We start from the raw sequence: 21568 nt of genomic DNA, 5'->3' as shown, positions 1-21568 counted from the left end.
AGCACAAGATATGTCAGCAACACACACTCTGGCACAAGATCATTCTGGCTACAAGTGTAATGGATTTTCCTGGCCCTCCCAGCATCAGTGAAAAGGAGGGGGCACCTCTGGTCTCTCTGTGTGGTGTTTCTGAGAGGCAGGACTGTCCTGTGTTCTCATCCAACCTGTCTCAGGATGTCACAGGAACTCGTTGATTCTCCTCCCAGAATTTTTCCTCAGCCTCACCCAACCGCACAGGCATCCAGCCATCGCTCCTCCAGTGTGATGAAGATCTCATTGTTCAACCCACTCACAATTTAAAAAAAAAAAAAAGAAAAACACACAACAACAACAACAACAACAACAAAAAAAAAAAAAAACCACAACCAAAACCACACGGAAAAGCACATGCAGAACAATATAGAGTAGGCAGTATCTTTAAAACTAGTTACCAAAACAGATCTCCAACTAGATCTTAATCCTAGTTACTGAAATTAGTATCCAGCCTGCTAGAGCCCAGGCATATCCAAAGTGGTCACTTGATGGTTTCCAAACTACACGGACACTTAAAAGTCTTTGACTTGGTAGAGGGTTTCAGACCAAACAATGATCTCTAAAGCATTTTATAAGGAAGGTTTCCATTCTCACCTCCAAGCAGATGGATAATGACCAAATATTCAGTCCACAATGACGATCACTTAAAGGATTTCTACCCTTCCACAACGAGACAGGTAAGTTAAAGTCTCCAGCGCGTTTTTCTCTTTCTGTCACTAAATTCTGTCAGTCTCAGATTCTATGTCTGTCTGCCAGAGCAGGGAGCCTTTGCTGGAAAGTAAGAGCAACTAAGCCACATTGCAGTCATCTGATAGAAATCATTTCCTGCACACCAAATAATTTACTGCCTGAAATGGCATATGTGTAGCTTTCTAGAAAAAACAGTTACTTACATGATCAACCTGAACCAGGAGGTGTGATTTAAAAAAACCTACATAATGCCACACAGATTACCAATATCCTTTCATCATCTCATATCTCACTGCCAACCGTAACTCTTGCTGATAAGGTAGTTAAGGGAAAACACAAGATGCATTTGTAGATATTCTCCACTTTCTCAAAATCCCATCTTTTTGGTGCTGGTGTGTTGGCTAGAAATAAGAATAGATACTTTCAGCCACTGCTCCAAAACCATCAACACAACTGATGACAAACAAAATTAACACCTCAGTTACAGGTTAAATCATCCTTCTCGAGCAAGTCTAATTCTTATAAATGCCACTCAGATTCCACACTCAGTTGCAGGAGAGAGACACTATTCACATTATATCTTTTTAAATTCAATCTCTAAATCGAAACATTTTACGACCCAAAAAGTGTTTCTCATTTATGATTCAGTTTGGAAAGAAAGGTATTGTACATTTCCCACAACATTTTCCCATAACCAAAGGAGTATTTCTGAAGTTAAAGGCAAGAATAAGCAGCAAAGTTAATTCGTTACCTTTCCCTTCACACACTCACAATATCTGTTCTGTCTGTAGCACACGTCCAAGGTCAAGTATTTAGGACCTTTATTTAGCTAAAAAGGTTTCCTCCTTCTGAGAGGGTGTTGCAGGCATCTCAAATGTCTCTTTACTGTCAAACACTGGTAGTCCTGAACAGAGCCAAAAACTTGCACCAAGCACTAGCTAAAGATGCCATTATTAAGCCCAAATAAAAATCAGAGTATTTTTTCACATGGAAAAAAAAAAAATAACATTTGAGTTAAACAACTTCAAAAAATTATTTTTAAAATAAAACAGCCAGAGTTATACAGCAGAAAGTATCTCTGGTCAAATCAAGGCAGAAAAATCCCACAGAAAAGATATTTATAAATACCTGGATTTTTCTGGCTACACACCCATGTTCCTTTTCTCTTCCACTAAGCCTCTGACAATCCAGTAGGTAATTGCCAGCCCTGACCGCAGGCAGCTGCCTTCCATCAGCCCGCTGCCTGATCCGAGTCAGCTGCCCCGCTCTGAGAATAGCACCAGCGGTCTGACCTCGGGAGAGCCTCTCCTTAGCTCAACCATCCGTTTTCATCTGGCTACTAATGACCCTTAAAGAGCTATCATCTATTTTTCTAAACAAGTTGTCTCAGTTAAGTACGCACCTGCATAAAACATTCCTTTTATGCTTTGAGGTAGAAAATCCTTCCCTTACATCTATATCCACCACAGGCCACCCTCTCCAACAGGATGGTGACACGGAGGGATTGACCTGTCACTGGGGATGCGGGTCCAGGGGCTGTGCCCAGCTCTCCCAGTCCACACCAGCAGTTTGAGTTACCAGCCAGCTCCCCCTCACACCTGGTTTGGTTCAGTGGCAGGCAGACTGCCCTCACTTTTCATGGGCTGCCACTCACTACGAGAAGCAATGAGTAGAGGCATCTGACCTAAGTACAACCCTTTTTTGAGAAGGAAAGCAGCCCTGGGCCTTCCACTGAAGGAGGAGCCGAGAGCTGCCCACAGAAAGGAAAAGAACTTACAGGGTCTGGTCCACATAAGTCATCAAAATTCTGGATTTTATGCAGTTTACCCTAACGCAGCCAGGTAGTCCTCGCAAGTAAACGCCCAGTGTAAACATAATTTTCTTGAAGCATGGGGTTTTTTTTCCATTTAGTCTCTGCTTTCCCCCAAAACTGAATTCTTATTTCCAAAATGGGATCTCCAGACTTTGTGGGGGGATGAGGTGAGGGGGCAACAAGAACTTCCTCTTGACAGAAAAACATCGTTTAGATGGATCACAAGCCATGTTTGCTATGGCCTAGGGAGCAATGGAATGAGAATTCCAGATGTACTTACTCTCACTGGAGGCACTGTTGAAGTTGTACCTGCTATACCATCACTGACGTGCGCTTCCAAGAAAATCCAGCATGGAGATCTTTGGGGTTACCAACTGACTATACTTCTCCGCATGGTGCTGCTCTTTGTCCTGCATCTGCCCTGGAGGACAACTCTGCTGTCCTGGTTTACTAGGACCTCCTCAGACCACCTCCTGGGAACCGTCTGGAATGATCCTCCGTGCAGAAAGACCTATTCGCTAGGATTTTCTCACATAAAACAATCCTGGATTTCCAAGAGACAGACTTGGTTTTTGCGGTATGTGTGAGAACAAGGAGTGGTTTCCACGCTGAGGACTGCTGCTGGCACCACTCCCATCACGACTTGCTTCTTGCTCCTCAGCTCCCTAAAGCGTGCAGACGCAACACACCTGAACCCCAGTGACAGGCGAGCAACCTACTTCCAAATAGGACGAAAGGGAAAATTTTTGTGCTGCAGTCTTCTGAGAAGGCTGCTTTCACAAGGTGGTAACTCTTCTAAAGGAGCCCTTCACATCGCAAACCTTTGGATCGCAAGTGCCCGCCGCTGTTATCCACAATGTTTACATCTGGTATAAAGGGTCTGTATTTACATCAAGCCCAAAACAGACCAGATTTCCAGCATTTTACATGCAGTAGGTGTGTTTTTGGAGCTACAGATGAAGTGAAAACATAAAATCTCAGATACAAAGCCCAGCGAGTTTGTTTTCACTGGCCTGGGGAATGAAACGTTTCTTATATAAAATATTTTCATTCAATGAGAGACTCGGAGTTCCCAGCTGAGAGAATTATCACTCTCCTGACTGCCACAGCTGATGGCACAATATGGGATGGGGAATTTGGGGAATGCCTCCTAAAGCCAAACAATGACTTGACTTCACCTGTGTGAAGTACAAAAGCAACATCTTTTATTGTGGTTTATTATTCTCAGTCATTTCGAATCAAATAATCTTAGTTTGAAATATTTTCCCTAAAGATCAATAGCAATACTGAACACACTTGGGATAAGGCTGCTACGTGTACAAGAGTGCTGCATGAAGGGGTTTTGCTTCTAGTCAGATTCCTCCACTCATCAAAATGCCAGGAAGAAAAAAAAACTTTAACAGTAAGAGTTGATCAACATTTTATTTAACAAAAAGATCAGTTGTCCAACATTTAACGGTATCAAACTCAAAAAAATATTTCACTGCGCTTTCTATAACAACTGTATTAAAAACCAATACGAAAAGTTTTTATCCAATTGAAATACCAGTATTTAAAAAGAGCGTCTCAGGGAGCTTACAATCCACATGTACAGATCAAGAAAAGAAAGGAACAAGGCACGAAGCTTGTAATGGCAACTTAACTCCCTTTCTACTTCTCTGACAGTGCCGCACTATACATATTTGTGCTCTTTACACGGAGTGTACTTGAGGGGGGATTCGGGGGGATTCAGAAAAATGCGTCTGTTTAGTGTATTTTCTATTAAGCAGCCTGCTACATTTATAGATCTAATGGGTCATTGTCCCGTGAGTTCACATAACCTAAACAGCACTCCCACGGATGATTTGGTATTGAGGGATAGGCCAGAATATTTGCAAACATAAACAGACGGGTCTGTTCCTTGATTCCATCACTGTCTTTTTGTTTGTTCGCCACGCCAGGCTGCTCTGCAGCATAAGCTCTAAGTACTTACTCCTTAGCCTAACAATTCCCAAAACAGGAGGCAGAAGCCCAACATAAAAACAACTGTATCCAGCATTTAGACAGTATTTGGACCCCATAATACTAATATTTAAAGTCTAACAAAACTATAAATAAGGCTGCAACTAGAAAGGTTTGGGAATCACTGATCAGAAAACTTGTTTCAACAGGCCAGCAAGAAGAGCCAAGGTTATGAATTAAATACAACACCAATGGCAGTAAACTTTTATTCATAAGGTAAAAACCCAACACACGCAGTTACAATTCTAGGCCTGTTTAATCTAATTCACAGCTTATGGAAACTTTGCAATGGCATAGCTGTCATCTGCATGTTCTGCAATTTGCAAATGGGAGTTCCCGCTGGCAAATATTCGTATGAGTTTGTTCAGTTATCGGAAAGAGCGGTCATGCCTTCTGAAAGGAAGTGGGCTCAATGTCTCACCATTTTTACAGGTTATTTTCATGGGGAATATTTTCTGGTTTGACGTCCAGCAGAAATGTTTTGCATACAGAAGGTTTTTTAGAACTCTTAAAAGCACTGGGTAAGTTTCCTCCCTACCATCCATCCATCCATCCATCCGTGTGCCTGAGTATTGTTCAATGATGACTTCTAGTCTTTAGCATAAAAACTGACCACGTGGTTCAGGACGCCACACGTGGCAGCACACCCTTTATCCGTTTATACATCCTATCTTGAGGCACTTAATGCTTTTTTCAAATACACCAACAATTCCAACTGCAATTCTCTTCCCGTTTCAACAGCTTACCAGCACACAGGCACAGGCAGACACAGGCCACCTGAGCGCTCACCTTCCATAAACACGCTTGCCAAAACCTCTTCTAGTACACATGTTCAAACAGTAGGTCAGCTCAGGACTCTTCTTTTTTTTCTTTACAGTTCATCGTGTTGCTCTTTGGCCTCTTGGTCTTTCAACTTGAATTCTTCAGCAGTAACTTTACCATTTCCATCCCGGTCTTGATTGGTGAACATATTTTTAACAATCTTTTCAAAATCAAAACCAGGAGCCAGTTTTCCTTTGCCAGAATCAACTTGAGCTTGGATGTACTCTGAAAACTAGGTGGAGAGAAAGGAGGAAAAAGCAGCTCACAATGAAGCAGACATTTAAAACTTAAGTGTGTTTACAAAAGTAGCACTTATTTTTTGTTGACTATTTAGCATTTTACTGCTTACTATTAAGTTTATATAAGTACACTATTACTATCCTATAAAGCTTCCAACCTAAGTTGGACTAATTAGGACAGACACATGAGGTTAAATCACTCTTTGTGGAGCTCAACAGGGATTTCCTCACTTATTCCAGTGGGTCCTGGACCCATAACAAAGTTATTTTTCATAATTCAGGGGGAACATGACTTGAATAGAGTGTGTGACATAGGAAGAGATCTATAAGGAGAGAGATTTAATTTCGCACGCCGATACAAGAAGCTCACACTGTAGAACAGACATCCACCTGCATCTTATGAGGAACAACACATAAGAAAAAAAGAATGAAACATGGAAAAGAGACTTTAAGTATCAGGATACGATGAGATCCGTTAAAGTAGCTTCAGGCATTATGCCTTCCACTTGACTCCATGGTGGGGAAGGTTGTAAGGCTACGAGGTTAGTGTTCCCTAAAAATCCTTTTCCTTATACATATTCTGAAGTTGTCCAAGGTAATCAGACAACAACCGAGAGAAGTCATACTGCTGGCTTGCCAAGAACAGAAAGTGCACAATCAAACACCATTTTTTCAATTACTCTTTTCTCTGGCACTACCTGTTAAATGAGCTCCAGCAATGAGAGCTACCGCTGACATTTATTTACACCTTTTAGGCCACGCATCCTCTCGTATCGCCTTGGCTTCTCCCTCTCCTCCTGGCCAGGTGACCAGAAGGATGTGGATATCAACAGTCACATCCCACCACACTCATTCTCTAGACTGATAAAAGCTCTTTTCTTCTCTGCAAGGACAGAAGTGGAGGTAAACACAAGAGAGAAGATGGAGAAAGAAGGAAAACAAAAAGGTGGAAGAGAGTGCTAGGAAGAGAGAAAACAAGATTTTCATTTTACCCCATTGGCATTTTTAAATGCTGGAAGGCATCTCACAGCCGGAGACCACAATAGTAAACGGTCTTCAGAGGTAGGACCATTCTCGTGTTTATGTTTTCTTTTTGGGTCTATCTCTAAAGCTAAATAACAATGTTTTGACTGACATGCTGCCTTTCTGTTAACTTGACAACGAACACCATGGGAGAAGAGAGAAAGAAGAGGGGGAGAAGAGACCCCATGCTTCAACAACTGAGTTCTTGGTGGTAGGAGAAAACTGCTGCAAGTGTCTTCATTGCCTCAGCTTACCTCCTCCAAAAGAACCTCTCCATCATGATTCTGGTCTATTTCTTCAAAAAGATTCGGAGAGACTTCACCATTCCATACAAACATGTACCCTTCAGGCAAGCCAGACACCAGTTCCAGCAGTTCTATGTCAAAAACTAAGACGGCGCTACCAGGCACTTCTCCTTCTGTCACGACAAATGGCAAAGAGAGGTATTTATCGTCACTCACATTGAAGAGTGTATTTCCTTTTAATCCATAATTAAATTTGCCTTCCTGCTCCAACAGGTTCGCTACCACGATCCCCAAGCCCATCAAATCTTCCTGTTCATCTCTGCAGAGGTGACCAAAACATAAACTGCATCTGTTTTTTTTTACTTATAAAGGTAAAACTGCACTAATTAAGCAATTTTCCTTTATCTTGCCAATACACGATGTATCAAGGTGCTACTGACAGACTCAACAGTGTTACCACAGCTTCGGATGTTACCCCAATGAAACCACAGAAGGAGTTTAATTTATTCTTGAAAAGGAAAACTGAGGTCAGCTCTAATTTCTGTCCAGTAGCAAACAAGCAGTCTCTTCAGATATCTGGGTATGTACCAGAACACCAACACTCACGCAAAGTTTCAGACCACATCTATCAAACGCAATTTGAATGATGGCAAATGCCTATGACAAGTAGGTTTATAACGTTTTTTAACACAGCAGATTTTTTATGTTATGAGATAACGTTCTGTTTATTATATATAACTATATAATTTTATACAATAACATAAAATGTTGCATATATAATACTCATCATTTTTCATGGAAGACGGGTGTTAGTGAAAAGGCTTCTTTATCTCTTATCACAAATTGATTCTCCATTAGGCTTGACACATGATGCCTGACAAACAGCAACTTATGCAACTGCTTCCATGCATATCAGAGTTTGCTGATCTTGGTGATCTCCCAGCAAGACTCCTTTTCCTCAAGTCTTTTAACTCAGAAGAACAGCAACAACCACACGTACTGAGATATGAGAGTTCTTGTCACTTCTATTAATATTAATATATTGTTATTTTTACTGTTGTTGTCCCTGTTCCTGTTCCTAAAAATTTATAAGGAAAAGAGCAAACTGCAAAAGAGACATCCACCTTACGTCCTCGTGCATAGCAAGTAACAACATGCAAACTCGTGTCTCAGCTACTCAAGAGACGCTAAGGGGATGTGCAATATGTTTCACTCACTTACCAACTCCATCTTCTCCGTAACCCAGATGAGGTGGAATAACGACTGTCCGTCGTTCCCCGACACACATGTCTTGAAGGCCCATGTCCATCCCCACCACCACCTGTCCAGAGCCCAGAACTATGTTGTAGGTCTTGCCAAGGCTGTGTCTGGAGAGCGGGGAGGAGAAAGACAAAAAAAACCCCTCGACATATAATAGAGAATTTCTGTTGTTGAAAATTACCACAGAAACAGCAGTTTCTAGTTAGTGTCCTGTCATTGCCAAAAATTACCTTCATGCCTAATGCTCTCTTTTACCAAGCAGTTGCAAGTTACAACCAACACCAAACAGAAGTGTCCTGTTGACAAGTCCTTTGGGACTAAATTCACCAGCTTCCTGAATGAAATCTAATTAAAATCATTAAACTTCCAATGTATTTTATCTCAAAATAAGGGCATTTGCCTTTCACATATTTTTAACTAATGAGGTTGGACTTTTTAGCAGATGTAAACATTCCACATGTACATTTGTCCCAGAACTACCAACCTATATGGATGTGGGTGCATTCACGTGGATCAGCCATTCCGTTAATGAAATCAGTCACTATGAAGTTGCTATAACGTAGCAGTCACTTAACCGAGACAGCTTGGACGTATACTACTATTACTGCTATTTAACCACATTATATTTTGAATTATACCTTGCTGCTGGTGGTTCAGTTCTAAAATTAGAACTTATCACAAGTTAAAACACCAGGAGTTAAATATATGTTGTGATTCTAAACACAGAGCATGCAGCATTAAGACTTTTTACTCGGTATGTGTCACAACAGCAGGACTCTTTCTTCTGTCGGTCTCCTTTCTTGGGTTATTTGGCTTGGCCGTACCACTGCAGGACATGCTTGTACGACAGAGTATTATTTGGAAAGAAAACAATCCAGTGGCTGGGAGGTCAGCCTTAACATTAGGAGCACAAGATTTATGATCTTTGATTCTCTGTAAACTGCTTTGAATAACAGAGTCTCAACATCCCTTGGTTCCCGCTACAAAACGGGAATTGAGCATTCCTGCCGTATAAAAGGTGTTTTGAATCCAAACACGTTACTTGCATACATACTCGCCTACAGCATCGCAGCACGTGCTTCAATGTATGCCAGGTTTTCAGCTCTGCAAGCTATTGTGTACACTGTGAAACCTATGAGCTACTTCCTACGTTAATTATAACCTGTTTAAAAATAGCTCTTCCCAACTTCCCTTCCAAAAATAAAACGTTATTTAGATGACTTGCACTATCCGAAAGACAAAGGCAGAAGTATTCCTGTAGCGGCAGCAAAGAGCGCAATGGGTTCACTTTAGTCCTATATGAGACAGACTGGAGCAACCTCTGCTTCCTTCTTAAGCCTACTGTCAACAGGAAGGAGGAAGAGCAACATTATAATCACAGTCAAGATCAAGCCCTCTGATGGTTTTTCCATGCTGACACTTACCACAACACAACAATACGGGAAAACTAGCACCCATGTGCGGTACAGGCACGATAGTGACCAGTTACTATAAAATACATTTACTATAAAACATCATTTACTAAAAATCACGCTTTAACAAGACTACACCAAGTACCTCTACCAGATCTCTCTCAGGAGCTGTGTTTGTTTTTCTCCAACACACTCCTACATCATCTTTGCTCCCAGTTCTCTCAATACACTACGATAGATTGTCTCTTTTTTTCTCCCCCTATACATCTTAGGCAGGCAGACATAAAAAGAAAAATACATTCTACATCAGTACTCAATTTTTCACTTAAAAATTCTTTATTCCATGCCAGCCTGCTTTGCAGGCAAGTCATTCTACTTCCACAGCTGCTAAGCACATCTTCTTTATCAGGCGATATACTTACGTCGAGTCTAGCAAAGTACCATCCAGGAGCGAAGCGTTGTAGTGATATTTCAAGTAATCTCCCTTCTTACTCAGTACGGTGCAGTTGGAAGGTTTGTAGTTAACAGTAATGCTGACCGAATCTGAGGGGTTGTGGAAGTCAACCACTTGGATGTCAAAGACCAGCACTGCAGATCCTGGAATCTTTCCTAAATAGGAAGCAAATCAGGAAGATAAAGGAAGAAATGGAACCCAGACAGGCTTATGAGGACCAGGTACTGCACCCTGTAGGAATACATATTCCCACTGTGGCTGCTGCGGAGTCATTTTGCTCTTCTTGTTCAGAATTGGAGCACTACATCTCCTCTGTATGCAACAGATGCAAGCTGCATCCAACGTAAGAAAAAGAACTGGTGGCAAAGCACTAAACATGCATTTGTTTCAACACTGAAGAAAAAAATTTCCATTGTTCTGAATATGCAAATTGTGCAGAAATAGCCATAAATTTCCTGTGACCATCCTAAATGACTGATTTCTGTTTCATGTACCAATTTATTATTGATCACCAAAACTCTGATAGGACTTCTCAAGCTTCAAGAAATGCCGTTACGTCTGAAAGGTTACGTTTCATTAAAACGTCCTGATAGCAAGCAACTTCTTCCCCCCTTCCCAGGATAATGTGCAATCGCATTACCGGGATTGATAGACACATACAGAACCAGGAGTGGGTTTTGGTTTTGGAAGAGTCTAATTCCCAGGTCAACAGCATAGAATTTAAATTCCCAGAAGAGAAGCTTTTCTTCTACCTCGCTTTTTCCAAGTAACATCTCAGGAGGTACCTTTTGGAATACAAGCCATAAAACTAGAAGCTGGAAGGGTTATCATATTCAACCTCTCACAGCAATCTTTTTTGGGTATTAATGAGTTTCCCCAAAGGAATCCAAACTGTATGTTACACATACACAGATACTTTGCTGTTACATGCATCCACCATTTATGCAGGTGGCTTAAGAGTCCACAAAACCTGCGGCTGTGGAAGGAATGGGGAAGAAAATTTAACATGATGAATTGCTTCAGCATATAGAGCTTGTGAAGACACACAGGAAGGACAATCTCATGCTGCAGAGCTCCTGGCATCCAAGTACCAGTCTGTCTAAAGCAGTGATTATCCAAATGAGTTCAGGTCACCGAGTACCAGCCTGCCTGAAACACTAATTATCCAAATAATTTCAGGTCACCAATTACATGTGACATTGTTCTGCGTTCTTATTGTCCTGCCTACTCAGCTAATTAAAATAATTTTGCAAATTCTGGGTGTAATCCTGTCAGTTGCATGCCCACCAAATAATGAACTAATTCACAAGCCTTTCAAATGCCAACAAAATTGAACTACACACAGATGCACTAAATAAAGGAAACGTCATTAATTATGGAAGACTTGAATGGAAAGTCAAGCTCACCTCTTCCTTCTTCTCCATATCCAAGATGAGGGGGGATTATTATTCTTCTTTTTTCACCAGTGCACACACCGAGCAAACCTTCATCCATCCCAGCAATCACATAACCTTTCCCGACATAGGTGTCATATGTTCGATTTCGTGAATAGCTACGGAAAATATTTCCGTTTTAGCAGTGGCAAGTGCACTCAACAAAACACAATCTTGCAATAGGTCTGCAACACAGTTCTTAAACCAGCTAAGGCCAAACACATGGTCATTAACTAGCACCAGAGAGCCACAATGCAATCACCATGTTCAATGACTCCAAGCCACCAAGTTTCATCAGTCAGTGATGCATGTGTCATTTATTAACCAGTACTGGGACCCTGACTAGGGAACAGCTTATTTGCAAATACATTTCTACTCTATCTTGAAAGAAAATCTCACCTATTTATGGATTTTAGATTAAACAGAAAACATGTTTTGGTAAGTAACTGAAAAAAAAGCAGTGTTCTCCTTCAAATTCTTCTCTGCCCCAATTCTACTTTAATAAGTGCTTATCAACTAGATATAGTTTATGTTCATTTTCATGAAACACTCTTCGGTTATCTCATTTTGCAACCACAGCTATGTAGTTCGACTACTACAAGCAGGAGGTGGGATAAATCAGTTCTCCTGGGATGCACAGAATTAAAATGAGTCATGACAACAAAACAGCATCAATACTATCCCTCCCTTCCAAACTATGCCAATCACTTTTACGTAGGTTGAAGGATCTGCTTCAGCATCTAATGACAGAATAAAACAAGCCTACAACAACAAATGATGTTTATTACAAGGATGTGTCTGTCTTCTGCCTTTCTTCAAGGCATGCTACATGAAGGCATAACCCAAAGAAGGGAAGGCAGAAAGGTTTCAGTCCGTCTTTATGAGGCAAGACCAATACAGACCCTGATGTAATTCAGAGGTTTATTCAAATGCTCGAAGTCCAAACAGACCTGACTGAGCTGCCCAGGGGCAGCTCTGCAGCCGAATATTTGCAGAGAAAAAAAAAAACAGATGAAGGAAAATATTATCAGAGCTCTTGACCTCAGATATTCGTAGTGCTTTTGGCATGCTTCCTGTAATAGTGAGAATTTTTTTCCTGGACAACTCCAAGGCTTTCAATAACTATTGTTAGCTGCTCTGTTTCTTCATAGATACCTGTTAGATATTGGCCTTTCTTGTAAATTCTGCAGGAAGCCAGGATACGATGCTCGAACGAACAAGCCCTCTAACAACCATCAGCACTTCAGAGTGATGTAGAGGCTGCTGTCTATAAAGCATTTATTACTAGTTATTGACAACAACCCTTCTATAAATACTCCAGCCATTTCAAAAACTGCTTAATTACTATGGACAACGCTCACATCTCAAAAAAGAGAGATTCTGGGTACACTGTGGATAAGCTTTAAGTTCTTAACTTACACATTTCTATGAGCTGTAAATTAAGGTCTACAGTGACGGCTGCTGACGCAGGTCTCCTACTTTCTATCCTCCCACCAAGCCGGGCAGCTGAGCAGGGAGGTTGAGGTTGATTCCGAGCCTTACCGCACCTCAGTTCAATTACACGAGATACAATTCCCTGGCTCCTCCTCATGGGAAGTGGCACACATGGCATACTGCATGGCGCGGCTTATGTTTGCAAACCAATCCTGATCTTCAGCGTGCAGCAGCTGTAGTAATATTAAGCACTTTTCCATGAGTTTATTTTGTAAAACATTTTACAGTGGCTGATCTTCAACTCCTTTTAGCTACTTGTGCCAGGCGTTCCAAAAGCTGGAGTGTGGACGTAAAGTACTGCTCATTAAAGAGCTAACAAAAGCGATGGGAAGCTACAAGGGTATTTATTATTCACCAGATAATCCTGTACTTAAGGCTCATGTGCCCAGAGAGCTTTGAATCTGACCTGACAGCAATCCCTCTTCCTTTATCACAGAAGCCTTGTTGCTGAATTCAGTCTTGAAAAGACATTAACCTTCAAAATGCAAACAGTTTTCAAGTACAAATGGAAAGACTGTCTTGAGATTAACCTCAAACTAGCCACTAGCACGCCGACTCAAAATTCCCAGGACATAAAATGGGAATCATATTTATTTTCTCTCTCTCTTCAGCAGTATTTCCTATTTGGCAGATAAAACTCTACGGGGAAAAGAGTCTTCAGGCATGTGTGTCTAAAGCATACACAGCTTCACCAGGTGGATCGCCACCCCTAGATGGCGTATGTGATACTGTCAGAACACAAAATAGGTTTTTGTCTCCCCATATTGAAATTTTCCGTGAGTTTTTTAAGAAAAGAAGACTCCAACTCCACTAAAAAAATTCAAAAAGGAAGAAAAAGCAAATAATTGTATCTGGGTCTACTATGGACAGGACAGAGGTGTCAACTGAAAATGCGATGGGTAGAGCTGAAGGGTTTGGTTACCTGGAATCAAACAATGTGCCGTCCAAAAGTGTGCCGTTGTAATGGTACCGGAGGAAGTCTCCTGTCTGGCTTCTCCGCTCGCAAGATTCAGGCACATGCTGGTTCTCAATAGTAATACCATCTTTGGGGTTATGGAGATCTAGCAAAACCACATCAAAGACGAGGGAAGCTTGGCCAGGAATCTCCTTACCTAAGAAGGCGTTAGAGCAGAAAACTGGTAAGAAATAACAGGTGTTCTAAAAGGAGCTTAAACACGTTTGTTGAAGAAAAGTATTATAACCTACTGCCGAATATCAGGCACCTCCCTTCCCAAAATAAATTTGCGTAATCTGCTTCTAGTCAGTCATTTTTTGTTCCATGTGTAGGTTTGTCACTCAATTATCCAACTCAATTATTTCATTCTGTTCCTATTGTGATGTGAAAACCAGCGCCTCTTCAGCAACACCCACCTCAGCCAACACACGTCAGCTCCATCTGAGCTGCGTGGTTCGGTCTACCAGTATTTCCAACACACTTCATGAAAGTGCATAAAATAACCATTAGAATACAAATCTGGTACATCGGCTCTTCCCATACTGTTAATATCAAAACAGGAGACCACATGATGGAAGCTGAACGTGGGTAAATTGGGTATATCAGTGAAAAAGTACCTTTCCATCAATACGCAAATTATAAGGTGGGTTGCTCTGACTGAGAACCAATGAGCTCAAGACCTTAAAAAGTTTTAAAACAACTCCACAAAGTTGTGTTATCCACAAAGACAGCTACTACAGTTCACAGTAATGAAGTCATGGAAGGGGTATGAAACCTTGTACACCAGAGACAGATCCTCAGAGTAGAGAAAGAATTTCAAGAAGAGTCCCAAGCTATACCTAATTGCCCCCTCTTTAACATGGGGACCTCCATGTATGAACTGCAGGTTGCATATAGTCTCATAGGACAACTAATCCATCTTGAAATTATTACGAGAGCATTGGTCGCAAAGAGAACAACAAAACTGGAAGTAAAAATACATTTTTCTTTTTTCAAGTTTTCTGCTCTCTGTGACAGTCACTGAAAGAATTATGCGGGCACCTGACTTCACATTTTTGGAACCACTAGATGTTAATCAAAGATTATATTCTCTGAATGAAACAAAGTTTCAGTATATAAAGATAACAACTGTACCAACAATATGTCTGTTAAGTGAATTACTCTTGAATTTAAAAAAAAAAATCTTGTACCTTCTAATCAGTCTAATCCTGTACATAATACATTTCAAACTTCTCTTTCCATCACTTCGTTCCATCTGTCTGAAATGGGTAATAATGTCGCTCATAAATTTAAAATACACAGAGTACACATTTGTTTTAAAATATGGATGACTTGGATTAAAAACAAAACAAAGCAAAGCAAACTTTTACCATCTCCATCTTCTCCATATGCCAGGAAAGGTGGTATGGTGATAATGCGCTTCTCTCCTACACACATTCCCAAGAGACCCTGGTCCATACCAGGAATCAGCCATCCAATTCCCACATAGGTATCGTAAGTTCGCATCCGATTATGGCTAAAAATGAAAAGACAAACAAATAAATAAACCCACAACCAAATGTCAAACAGCCACAGGAAACAACAATATCAATCCTCAAAAGCCACACACTATGCACAGTATAACTCACAACTTGCTGGTCCAAAAATATTGCTCCTTGATTTACCAAGGGAGGCTGGGCAGTGTTTTCCAGAGTGCTCAGCTATTTCAGGAACCTAACAGAGCTTTTGAAAACTGGCTCACAAACATAATGGCAGCTGATGTTAAAGCATCATCTTCCATCAAACATTAATGAAATACACATGCTGTAGACTTAAAATCTCAGTATGAAGGTGTAAGTAGCTCAATTTCATTACAAACTCTGCTTAATTTATAAAGCTTGTCTCTAACTTGAATAGCTATGATGCAGTGGTTATAGAATTTTTTAGCTGATACCGGCAATGATCTGGGCTGGTAACATCCATGCAGAAATAATGCACTGTTTTATTGGTACTGCTGCCTCATATTCTCTGAATAAATTACTGACAGTTACATGATGTTTGTTTTAATTTCCTGTGTTTCTGGGCAATTAGCATTAATTGCTATACCAGTGAAGGGGGAGTAATTGATGGTTTTAAGTGACGTGAGATACCTGTTAAAATACAAAAAGACACAGAACCCAGCTGCATACCTTGAATCAAACAGAGTCCCATCTAAGAACGTTCCATTGTAATGGTATCGGACGAAGTCAGACACCTGGACTGTCCGAGGACACTTCTCAGGTTTGAAGTAAGTCTGAACCTGCACTTCGTCCTCCGAGTTCCAGAGATCGATCAGAAGCACATCGAAATGGAGCACAGAATTGGGGGGTATCACACCAGCTGCAACAGCAAAACAACATAACCAGTTTTATTTCCCTTTTTCTACAGGGCACCGGCGAAAGGGGAATGAATCCACACATACCCTAAAAAAAAAACCACTTTAGGGACAACTTAGTCCATCCCCCTGGCCCCTTGTCACTATCGCAACTACCTAAGGGGGAGAATCTGGCAACATGAACTGATATCAAACATGTCCATCGGGCAAACCGATCTTGATTTAGCACTTGTTTTCCCTTAGAGTCTGTACAGCAGAGCTGCTTTGGGCACTGACAAGACCTTTGTGCAGCACTGCAATGCAAAAACACAATACCTAACAGTGAGGCAGGTATAAATAAAGTTAAATTTAGTAGCTAGGTTCATTCGCTGGAGGTCCGCTACGATTTTTTCCTTCAGCGTGCAGAGGGAGCCTGGAGCAATCAGCGAGGCTGTAGGATTAAGGAACACCCCTGAGCAGGGGAGAACCTCTGTGAAGTTCGCTGCTTGCAATTTCTACCCTGCTCTTTCGTGACCACATTTTCTATCGGCTCTGCCAAATCACTTGCGCAACTTGCACCATTCACCGGCCCGCTGCTGTACTTACGGACACCTTCGCTCCCATAGGCGAGCTTGGGGGGAATTTTCACGAACCGTCGCTCGTTCACGCACATTCCGACCAGAGCTTTGTCCATTCCAGCAATGAGTTGGCCTTTTCCCACAAACACGTTGAATGTAGATCCTCTGTCATAGCTAGAGGCGGAAAAGCAGGCGAAAATGTTAGCGGTTCATTTACCCACCATTCCACTATTTTTTTGGGAGTTTAACCTCTTGCTCTGTTAGCATAACTTTGTCCGGAGACAGCTGCTGAGAGATGGGGGAAATCCAAATGTTGCTGAGACTCCAACCCAGCTCTCCTGTTCACTGCTCATCATTTATCTCAGGGTTGTCAAACTTGTTTTCACCGGGGGCCACATCAGCCTGGCGGTTGCCTTCAAAGGGCCGAATGTAATTTTAGGACTGTATAAACGTAGGAGTAGTTACATTTATACACGGTAGGATCTCAGCATGTTGATTTCGGTGAGTAACACCACGAAAATATTACACGAGGTACATACGTTTTACAACGCAAAACATCACAGTTGGGGATTCTCTGTGGGAGAAGAGGAAAGGGAAAAAGATGCCTTTTCAGGTCATATCTGTGAGATTTGCCAGTTGGTTATTTATTTTCTCCAGTTCGTTACTTATTCTCCACATTCCCAGCTCTCACGTCATGAAGATTTAAACAGCAAAAAATAGAGAGATGCCTTAATTAGCAAGTTTGCCAGACCAAGAATCAAGGTAGCTAGCTAAATGATCTTCCACTGTGATAATATACGAACATTTGAAAGGTAAAATAAATTATGCTTAAATGGTAATGAAGTTTTCCACAGAAAGCAGCAGTGTTACCACAGCGGAACACTAACATTAGCTTACACGGTTAGCCTGACCACCTTAAAACTGCACAATGACCCCACTTTGCCGTGCCTGAATTACTGCTGCTATTTAATTTTTTTAAACACTGTATAAACATATGGTAGGAAGCATTTTAAAAGCTTAGTGCCTATTTTTAAGCTTTCACTGCTTCCATTTTCTGAAATTCCTTTTATAATTTAAAGGACTTTTCCTTTCCCGTCCCCTCCCCGCCTCCCCCGATAAAAGGCAGCACTGGAAAAAACAATTTTAAAAAAGGCTTGTATCTCTTTGTCTGCAAAAATATTCTGGAAAGCAGCCAGGAGCTAGATATCACTAGGGAAATTATGTCAAACTTTCCTTCGAAGACTGTACACATCACTTCCACAACATACTGAGCCTCCTAACAGTCCCAAAGCCTTGAATCCCTCAAACATTTTACTGAGTGATCTCTCTGTGTGCTCCATCATTTTTTTTTTTTCTGGCAAACATCTCCCTTAAAATAGACAGCTCTCTATACAGACCATTCACTTCTGGTTGCACAAATATTCCTACTCCCAGGCAAGGCTGGAAAATATTTAAATTAACTCCTGACAAATTCTGTTACACACACGAAATCATAATTGAGATGTTAAGACTAATAACATAATAGGTTCTAAGAAAACCCCAAAAGTGGTATTTTGTAGCAATTGGCAAAGATTGGTGAGACATCCGGGATGGACTTAAAACAGAAGAGCTTTTTTTTTTGCCAAAAATAAACCTACAATAAAAAAAAACATTGATGCTAAGCAGAGAATTGAACAAAGCAGTGAACACATCATGCACCTTTGCAGGACTGACTTTGTGGATTCCTGAAAACTAAGCAAAATTAGTATCTATTAGAGGAATTTACCAAATTCAGAGCAGATGACGAGGCAATTAAATTCAGACTTAAAAATGCAAATCATTTTATGGCCACAGAAATAAAAATGCAAATACTGATTGGGAAAAAAATTAATAAACAGGCACATTGGTCATGATTGGTCATGATTACTAAGACTGTCAACAGCCTATTAACAAGAAGAGCTGCATTACTACTTTCTACTTGCAAATACAGAAAAATAATTTTAAACCTCAAGAACACTTTCAGCAGCTGAACAAGAAACAAAATAAAACTGCCCTTAGTTCAACACCTGGAGTATTTTCTAGACTGATTTCTTAGTAGTGTTTGACTAAACTGATGTTGGTAAGCACTTTCAGAAACTTTAAAAAACATAGGTAGCAACTCTGACAGGTAGAAAAATGGGTTAATAGGCTAATTTTAGTATAAATTGACTGAGTATCTTTAACTTGTATGCAGGCAGCATTAAAAGTTTCATGACAAATACTCCACAAAGTATTTCTTACATTAACCTACAGAACATAAAAATCTCCCAGTTTTCCATTATCTTAACATGTTAGACCACTGTCATCAATTTTTAAAAAAGACCCAAGTTAGCAAATAACAAAAATATATGTCAAGAGGAGCTGCCATCTAGAAAAAAAAAAGATGAGCTGAACGAACCTGACTTTTTGCACTCTTTTGAAACGAAGATGGCCATGCAAATACTCAGGTTAGACCATCGTCATTGTTATTTATTTACTGATATTTAGATGACCCAAAGAGATAAATGCTGCCCAGTTACGCACGGCCTGCTCCTGCCTCAAATAATCCAGAGCCAAATGACAGGGAAACTGGAATGAAACCAGAGCCAACTCCTGGGAAGCCCCTCCAAGTGTCCTGCCTCGGCGCAGAAATTTGCTGGTACAACTCAGCACACAAGTCAGCCCCAGGATGTATCTGCAGAAATCAGAAACACATTTCTGAACTCATGGCTGGTTTTCCAATTGTCACATTTTTGTAAAACGAGCAGGGAGGATGCTGCCTTTCTTTGTGTGTCCTCACATCCGCAGCTAGGGCTTATTTGCCGAGACTGTGAGCTGCCAATGAGTTCACTGTCCTTGCTGTGCTTTTCCACTGAAACTGCACCAACGCCAGCCGAACTGGCAGCTACTGCATCCCGCACTTTATCCACGGACGTGCTGGTGAAACGGCACTGCCGACGTTCTGAAACACGGCCAGCTCCAGAGGAAGAGCTGAGCTTACTCTGAATGACAGTTATTTCCCTAAGGCTGTAGATTTTCCTTGAAGCACAAGGAAGATTACCGGGATTACTGAAAATACCATTCTGCTTTTTCTTTCCAAGTAATACTTTGATCAGTGGCAATGAATGAAGCAAGAAAAAACAAATAAGCTGTCAGCAGCATCAACATCCTTCACAATCTCCTGATCCCACTGTTTAGGCTTCTTGATCCCAAAATAACAGCAGGAAAGTGGCCAGACGCTTCACTGTACATAGGTCACATTTATTCAAGGGTAACTTATCCAAAAATTTAGATGTAAGCACAGCCTGATAATTCTTGTATTTCTGGTAATGATTCAACAATGTTTGCAGCCTAGTAGGTTTGAGCCTGGGGAAGACACAGGAAGCGTACAGCAAGAAACAGGCAGGAAATCACTAAATACTGTGACTGACTGCAATATCATGTGCGCTCCCATTTACCAGGCGAACCAAACACCCTTATGTTGACTCTTGGAGCAGAAAGCTCCTGGTTAGCGCTTTGGAGAAGCAGCTGGAAACCGTGATGGGGATCCCTCGGGGCACACAAACTGCTGCGAACTGGACCCAGCCACCGCAGAGGTCTTGCCCTCAGTCCCCGGCAGTCGCACCCCAGGCAAAGTTTTCACACCTCAAAGACACCTTCCCATGGTGGTCTGTGCATCCTGTGGTCTTGCTCGCACGGCACTGCCCAGCTTGCCGCTAGCCCGCTTAGTGGTCACCCCAAAAGGGCTGGGAAGAGCTGTGGGACATGAACTGAACCTCAACCACGGCCTCCACCCGGCACCATCATCTCCGAACACCCACAAAAGTGCCCCCGTGGCGGACAGCACGGCTCGCCCCTCTCCCCTCCCCAAAGTGCACCCTCCCGGGAACCCAGCCCCGAGGCGGCTGCAACCAGAAACCCGAGGGGGCTACAAGCCAAGCCCCGAGGCGGGCGCAAACCAGACCTGGAGTCGAAGCGGGTGCCGTCGGGGAAGGCTCCGAGGTAGTGGTAGCGCACGAAGTCCCCGGGCCGCACGGCCCGCGGGCAGCTGTCGGGCACGAAGCGCCGCTCCACGCTGATGCCGGTGCCGTCCCAGGGGGGCTCGGCGGCGGGCACCGGCGGCGCCTGGCAGGCCGCCCAGCTCACCAGCAGCGCCGGCAGCAGCAGCAGCGCCCCGCAGCCGGGGACCCGCCGCCGCCGGCACCGCACGGCCGCCGGCCCCGCCATGGAGGGCCCGGAGCGGGGGGCAGCCGCAGGGTGCTCTAGGCGGCGAGGGGAGGGATGGAGGGGGACCGGCCCGGCCCTCCCGCTCCTCCTCCCGCCGCTGCAAACTTGCAAACGTGGATGGAGCGCTCCCACCCGGGACGGGGGAGGAGCAGCCTCGGCGCCGGCCCCCCCACCCCCGCCGCGGGGCTGCGCAGCCCCAGTTGGGAGCGGAGCGGCGCCCGCACCGCCGCCCCCCGGCCCCGCCCGCCCGTCCCCCTTCCCCGCGCTGGCGGGGACGCGGCCGTGCGACGTGGCGCTGCCCCCGGGCCGCCCTCCCCGGCCCTCCGGAGCAGAGCTGCGGGCCGTAACCCCAGCCGCAGAGGAGCGGAGGGTCTTTGGAGCGGTGCTGGGTACCCCGGGATGGACAGGAGGCACGGATGTGGAGCCCAGCATCAAGGCTCTTCCTCTGCCTGGCTTTGAATACTTGTAAATTTAGAGCCACAAAGATGATGAAGGGAACTGGGTCTCTTTAGCTTGGAGGAGACCGAGGGCTGACCTCATTAATGTTTATAAATATGTAA

At 42.7% G+C, this 21568-nt stretch overlaps 1 protein-coding gene across 2 annotated transcripts; it reads right to left on the bottom strand.

The window, feature by feature from the left end:
• Nucleotides 1-4774: 4774 nt before the first annotated feature.
• FKBP9 (FKBP prolyl isomerase 9) lies at nucleotides 4775-21141 on the bottom strand. Of its 2 annotated transcripts, XM_065629661.1 has the most exons (10): nucleotides 20746-21138; nucleotides 16813-16958; nucleotides 16043-16232; nucleotides 15245-15390; nucleotides 13842-14031; nucleotides 11399-11544; nucleotides 9961-10147; nucleotides 8088-8233; nucleotides 6876-7039; nucleotides 4775-5591 (listed from the first exon to the last, which is right to left on the bottom strand). In XM_065629661.1, the coding sequence occupies exons 1-10, from the start codon at nucleotides 21006-21008 to the stop codon at nucleotides 5409-5411; spliced, it is 1761 nt and encodes a 586-aa protein (XP_065485733.1). In that variant the 5' UTR covers nucleotides 21009-21138; the 3' UTR covers nucleotides 4775-5408. The 2 variants fall into 2 exon arrangements, with proteins under 2 accessions (XP_065485733.1, XP_065485734.1); XM_065629662.1 differs by lacking the exon at nucleotides 6876-7039 and having other exon boundaries at nucleotides 5474-5591; nucleotides 20746-21141.
• Nucleotides 21142-21568: the final 427 nt, after the last annotated feature.

The sequence above is a fragment of the Caloenas nicobarica genome, chromosome 2, assembly GCF_036013445.1.
Source record: "Caloenas nicobarica isolate bCalNic1 chromosome 2, bCalNic1.hap1, whole genome shotgun sequence".
Classification (NCBI taxonomy): domain Eukaryota; kingdom Metazoa; phylum Chordata; class Aves; order Columbiformes; family Columbidae; genus Caloenas; species Caloenas nicobarica.
Note: the sequence above shows the minus strand (reverse complement) of the source record. Positions and strands in the feature narration are given on the sequence as shown.